We start from the raw sequence: 6,935 nt of genomic DNA on the forward strand, positions 1-6,935 counted from the left end.
TCTTTTTGGCTGAAATGTATTCTACAAATGATGGTCCTTTTTTAAAATCAAAATTTATACTATATCAGTTGGGTGATGAAGAGGATTTGAAAAGAAGAGATAGAAAGATGAGCTAGTAGAGTTGATGAGTAAAGAGGAGTTATGGAATTACAATGGGCACTTGATCAGTTAGTCTTTGACAAGATAATGCATTGTTTGATCATTGTATTAAGCAAAGAAGAAAGTCAAGTTAAAGTCTATAAGAGATGATTGATGAAAGACAAGAAGATGAGTAAAACACTAAGCATGACTGAGTGACAATTTTACTAAGTCAATGAAGAAGTTGAAGTAGAAGATTAAGGAACTTAAGAGATAGCCGAGAAAAATAGTTTTAAATGAGTTGATTTATTAATTTGAATAAGTTGTTTGAAGTTGTTAAAAGTGTAATTGGTACATATGGATCTAACAATAACTGATTTACCCACCCCTCGCACCCTCCCTCAATTATTGTAAATATTCTAACAATTGGTATTAGAGATTTTGGTGCCTATAAGGAAAATTTGAAGGGACTTAAGCTAAAGATCAAGATGTACAAGAGAGAGCTACCTAAGATGAACAAAGAGAACTACCTTGCATGGTAACGCTTGATGAGATTACATTTATCTAGAGTTGGAGATTCTGCACTATACTACTTGGACAATGAATACATTTAGGTGCATCTTTTGGATTCAAAAGTCCCTTTTTATGCCCCCATCTTTGTGTCCTTACCTAGAACTATGGCTGTTCCACATCAAATCTAAAATGTTTCCTTGATATTTCATTTTATGAAGTATCTTTTGGGTTCTTAAGAGTTTCAAAATTTTGACATTTTGCCTGCAATATTTTGAGTAGCACTTGTTTCCCCTTTTCCCTCTACACAAATGAAGATTTGACTTCTAAAATGTCAAAGGTCACTCAACGGGAATGCACAAGTCCCACACTTGTTGAACTTTCCATAAAGTCATTTGTTTAAGAGCAATTTTAGGTATCAACACTATTATGACCACTTATTCTTTCATATAGTCATGGTTACATAGACTACAACACTTGTAAAGCAACATGTTGATGATGTTGCTAACGGATCAAGTGGTGCGAGCACATCCTCCTTGGGTGCACATATTTGTGCACCCATGCTTACATTATGTGCACTTGTAGGTTTTCTTGTGTCTCCTTAGACAACTTGCCAAACCTCCTAGAGAGGCATTAATTTGATTATGAGGTGCATGATATAGATGGTGCACAAAATGAGATGACAAGTATTGGAGTGCACCCTGGAGAGTTCTCTCAAGTAAGAGTTGGGGAGGTGCATCCATCATTTGTTGAGAATATAGTGGTAAAACTTAACTTGTAATTTTACAGTGCATGTTCTTAGTTGTAGAACACTTATTTTTCTAATTAGAATGTTTATATTACTAGATAATGTGTTTCACAATCGAAGTATTATTTAATGTCAAATGATTAGAATTGTATCATATTTGTGTCAGATACTAAAGCAATTTTATGTGCACAAATGCACTGTTACTAAAAGTTTGTTTTACTTATCAAGCTTTGATGCTTCTCATGAAGTAATTTGAATATCATAAAATGTGTTTATGACCTTTTCACTTTGTTCTTGCTCCAAAATAAATCTATATAGTGGTGCTCTATGCTTAATATTGACTTCTTATTTTCATTATCTCGTCTCAAATCTGGAAGCACCTGAAAGTTTGTTTGAAGTTTTAGGAATATTTTGACACATTTTGTTAGGATTAGATTTATATATTAGTAATTTTTCCACCTTTTCCCAAAATTAGAATATGAAAAGCCTTTTCAATCCCAAAGGTCATTTAGTGTTTAGCATATGCCCCCTACGCACTATACTTCCCACAAGAATCGTTAGTTTTCTTTGTATAAAAAATTGGATCAATGTTGACTACCTCCTATCTTTCTTCTTTTAGCCATAAAGTGTTCTAATCAGTATTTCTACCACATTGATAAGATAAATAATCCATGACATGACAAATGACCCATAGAACTATTCTGAAGAAATTAAATTTGATACAATTTAATATACATATTTTTGATAGAGCAACATAAATAAACATATGTATACTTCTATCCAAATGTAGATTTACAATATAAAATAAACTTCTTGATAGATCTCCTATTGTCATAGGAGGAATCATCATTACTAAATCATGTATCACAATTTCTTGATAAAAAAAGACAAGATTATAATGAATGTACATGTATGTATAATCATGATATGAAGAAAAAGAAAAGATGCACATATTACCCCTCGTGTTCCATTATACAAGGTGCAATCATCAATGTAGTAACCCCATTGAATAGTGTATATAGAAGACCAAAAAAAATCTAAAACTACTAATTTAGGTGAGTTGTCAAGAGTATCTGACTATTAATGACGGTGGAATAATGCTCCTTGCCTCTCAATCATCGAAGGGTTGTGAGGATGAGAAGATTTGTTAGTGAGCTTTGAATGATATTTTAAAGATGTAAAACTTGTCTTTGGAAGTGAAATAGGAAGAATGGTCTTCAACGTCTGCATCTGTGGCAACATAAATAGTGTCATTTCATTTAAAGTTCCTGCATCTTCTGCCAACATACCAACTGTATCCCATGTCCATGGTTTAAGTGGTCATGTACTTCGTCTCAAGCTTGTTCATTCACTGTGATGAATAGACTTGGTCACCACAATGTTAGAAATCATTTCTTTGTCACAAAAGGTTTCTTACAATCATATGATGATCAATTAAATTTTCAATCTGACTACAAATCACACTTTCTTTATAGTTTTTAATATTTTAATCACAATTTGTTTTGCCATAATCTGTTGTTTTAACTTTTTGGTTCTTCTTTGATAAAGCTATAAATTCTTGCTTTTAACAGAATATTATTGTAATGGATGTATACAATTTGAATTGGTCTATTAGTTCTATTTTTAAAAGAAATGTCACAGATTCAAATTTTACTGAATGGGTAATTTTATAGCGTAGTTAGATTATTCGTGTAATGAACACCCACTAGTCTCATTTTTCTGTCACCATATATAGACCTACAAACATTTAGCTAGTATTATAGATTATAAAAGAGCTTTTACGTTCCTTTCTTTCTCTTAAATCTTAATAACATACACTCCATAAGATCCTGTAAAGTCTTATATTTGACTGATTCTGATATACATCAATGACAACTAATATCTGATTCATTCCTCTTTAGGTATTCTTCCCCGCCTAATCTTTTAAATAAGTGTCAAACTCATTCTTCTCTAACTGTTTTCTACTAACTTTGCTTACATTTTGAAATAAATTGAACTAATTCTTAACTCTGTTGTTATCATTTCAACTTTATATTTTGTATCTAATCTTATACAATACTTTTGCTCCTAATTGCTCCTAATTGCTCCTAATTACATGTAAGATTGAATATCTTGATATAATAGTCTAATGCTCGTTTAAATTATTTTGTTCACATTCCTTCATATATCTTTTCACATTATAAATCACTTGTATTCCTTTGTATTCTATACATTCTATAAACCAGCTGAATTGAATCTACACTGTACATGCTTGGAAATTTTAGCTATTTTACCAAATGAGACATATAAGTTTTCTGGCAGTATTTAAGCCTCACGTGGACTGCAACAGTCTGCTGCCAATTAGTCAGACATTGTGCACGCCCTCTGCCTCCTTTGAATAAATTCACACTTTCTTCAAGTTCCCTTCTTTCGTTGGCCATTTAGGCCCAATAAAAGAATGCCAACTAGATTTATTCATAATTCCTAGTTGTTGGAATATACAACCAAATAAGTGATAAAAGAATGTTGTGTGTGCCATCAAATAATGCTGCTGTTTTGTAGTTATTAGTTGTATAAGTACTTGATAAGCAGGAGATAATTTCCACAAGTCAAATTGTGATATTGCTATCAGGATTTAATTGTGTGATTTTGAGCCAAACTCATTAACCCGTGTTTCATGATAGCTCATGAGAATAAATAGAACACTTAGCACTCATTGGATCTATGTGATGGGTGAAGCACTCGGACTTCTCTGGAGGTCACCCATCCTAGTACTACTCCAGCCTGAGTGCGCTTAACTATGGAATTTACTCTATGGTTAAACCCAAAGTTTGCAACCCCATTTGCAAAACCTTCACCAAGTCTTGTGCCTTATGACTCATTCATTAGAAAGCCCCTTAAACTCATTATAAGTACTGTCAACAGCGGTTCAGTATGTATTGTCCCGATTAGATTCTAGTTCTGCTGCAACATATTTATTTTAATTTGCATTTAATCAATAGTTAAAAATAATATTTAGGTATCTAATATGTTTAGTTTAAGTTTAGTTCTGATTATATAATCAAACAAATACAATTATCTGTCAAATGTTTATCAGTCTTATAAAATAATTTTTATATTCAAATATAACAAAAGAATTTTTATATTCAAATAAATAAATAAGACAGACAAAAGCCCAATTGAAAAACATAGAAAGTTCAACAAAACAATTGAATAGCTAAAAAATTTCAAGCAAAACAATTGAATCAACATAAAAAGTTCAGATCCAGGGAAGATCAACATAACAGTTCAAACTTCCCATTAAAAATATACAATCCTTATTTTCAGACACTAGTGCGTGGATGAGAGAAAACAAATTAATTAACAATAGGGATGGACTTTTATAAAGTTCAATGATGATGGTGGCCATGGGCATGGTGTTTATGGTGAGATTCAGACTGAGACTTGTTTTTGCTCTCATGGTGTTCATACACAGCATACCCCACTGCCCCTACAGCTGCTGCCCCTGCTATTTCTGCCTCCATTTTATGCCTCCCTCCATGTTGTGGATCCACTTTCATTTCATGCCCTTCATACTGCAAAATTCATATACAAATACTTACAATCATTGCAGAGTGACCTGAAAATAAACAAGATGATCTAATATATTTCTTAAGAATTCTACAAATCAACAATTTATAAGTGTTATTTTCTAATTAGATTTTATATTAATACTATCAGATTTTTATGTTCTTATTTATCAGCTATTTCTAGATTTGATTGCATATAAGATTTTTAATATTAATTTATAGAACCATATACACTGAAAAATCTATCATCAGAATGAATGAAAGTTTTAAAGAACTACAAGATTAATTAATTGCAAATAGGGACATAACAAAAATGAAAGGAGGAAGGATGAGCACAAGAAACAAGGAATAGTTAGAAAATTGGGCATGGGTTTTGTTCAATCCTTCCTCTCTTCTCCTATCTTTCATTCTGAGAATAGATGGCTGACTGTGAACATTAAAAATATCATGTACAATCAGATTCAGAAAAAGCGAATGAATCTATTATGTATATTTTTTGGTTTCAATATTTGAGTTGATGGCTTAAACATCATACACTTAGGCTTAATTTCTAAGCTAAAAGTATTAAATAGTCAAAGTTGACTTGTTTTTTCCAAACTTAATTTTCTTCATGTCGAAAATGTGGATGAAAGAACATACACAATCTAATTCAAAAACAACAACAAAAACAAAAATATCAAAACATCATTTTTTTAACTTACCAAAGCAAAGGCGCCTGCAGCTAGTGCTCCCATCTCGGCCATATGCTCGCGATGCTTGTGCTTCTTGGCCTCTTCCTCTGCATATCTCTGACCCTCTAGAGAAGAACAATAAGCCCCCACTGCTGGAGGATAAGCCCCTGGTGGCAGTGGCGGTGGCGGTGGAGCATATGAGTAGCCCTCTTCTTGATGACCATGGTGGTGCTGATGATGATGGTGGTGATGGCTCATCTCTTTCTTCCTCTACAATCCTTTCTTTTGTTGTAAGTAGAAGACCTCAATGAATAGAATGGACTAAGGAAATATGATGATCCTTTCTTTCTATTTGTTAGGTAGAATACCTCAATGAATAAAATGGGCCAAGGAAATATGATGAAATGAATCAAAGGGGGATGGGTATTTAAGGCCCCGTTTGGTTGCTGGAAGATGAGGGCCAAAACCGGGTTATCAGGGGCAAAACCAGGTTTTGCAAAAAAACTTTGTTGTTTGGTTGGTTAAAATTATAACCCGGTTTTCAATTTCATCTTCCAATTTTGGTCAAAAATTGGAAGAAGTTTCTTCCAGTAAAAAGGTGGAATTCGAAATTAAAACCAGGTTTTGAATTTTATGACAGTTTTTTTAATAATATTGTGGGGTCCACAATATAATCATCTTCCGTGTCAACCAAACGGACCATTGGCTTTCCAAACCACAAAACCAGATTTTCGAAAACCTGGTTATAAGATAACCTGGTTATGTCAAAATTTCATCTTCCCCAACCAAACGGAACCTAAAGGAAGAGAGAGCCATGCAAGCGCGTTTCTTACTAATGAAGGGAACGAACAATGAAAATGGTGCCGCCTACCAGCCGCAGTTTATGCACTTGTTTTGATAAAAGAATGCATAGGGAAGGATGATCTAGACCGGTAATACCCCATTATAATTATTTGATTAGTTGGTCCACTATGGTTTTAGCTATGCATGAGGTCACTTTGGCCAATGATATGGCAAAATTATGTATAATTCAATGAATTTTCTAAAGTCTGGATTATGCAAACTTTGGCGTGTGTGATTATTTGTAATGTGGTGTTATGGTCAGCATTAGAGGCCAGCTGATTAATCGTGGTCATTAAACCAAATAGTATTTTGTATCATTTTAAATTTAAGTAAATTTTAAATATTCAATATAATACATTTTTCTACTTATCTAATGACACTTGAACTTTAGAGAATCTATTTGACCAAGTGGAAACCTTAGTTCTATTGGGAAAATGCATCTAATCGGATATTTTTAATGTATGTATTAATTATACTTAATTATTATTCATTCACATGTTTTGGATTTTTTTATTTGGACTTACACTAGTTATCATG

At 32.8% G+C, this 6,935-nt stretch overlaps 1 protein-coding gene across 1 annotated transcript; it reads right to left on the reverse strand.

Moving 5' to 3' along the window:
* Nucleotides 1–4,540: 4,540 nt before the first annotated feature.
* LOC149539765 (uncharacterized) lies at nt 4,541–5,936 on the reverse strand. Its single transcript, XM_089799341.1, has 2 exons — nt 5,586–5,936; nt 4,541–4,890 (listed from the first exon to the last, which is right to left on the reverse strand). Exons 1-2 carry the CDS (start codon nt 5,811–5,813, stop codon nt 4,705–4,707), a joined length of 414 nt encoding a protein of 137 aa, XP_089655467.1. The 5' UTR covers nt 5,814–5,936; the 3' UTR covers nt 4,541–4,704.
* Between the last annotated feature and the right edge of the window lie 999 nt (nt 5,937–6,935).

This window comes from Cupressus sempervirens, chromosome 9 (assembly GCF_028749045.1).
Source record: "Cupressus sempervirens isolate cs-2001-9-10 chromosome 9, ASM2874904v1, whole genome shotgun sequence".
Lineage (NCBI taxonomy): Eukaryota > Viridiplantae > Streptophyta > Pinopsida > Cupressales > Cupressaceae > Cupressus > Cupressus sempervirens.

What these genes read in the sequence shown, in the direction of transcription:
- LOC149539765 (XM_089799341.1), bottom strand. Translation starts at nt 5,813, where the DNA reads ATGAGCCATCACCACCATCATCATCAGCACCACCATGGTCATCAAGAA. An exon ending in CTGCAGGCGCCTTTGCTTTG is followed by an intron (nt 4,891 to 5,585) that starts GTAAGTTAAAAA and finishes TGAATTTTGCAG; the next exon opens with TATGAAGGGCATGAAATGAA.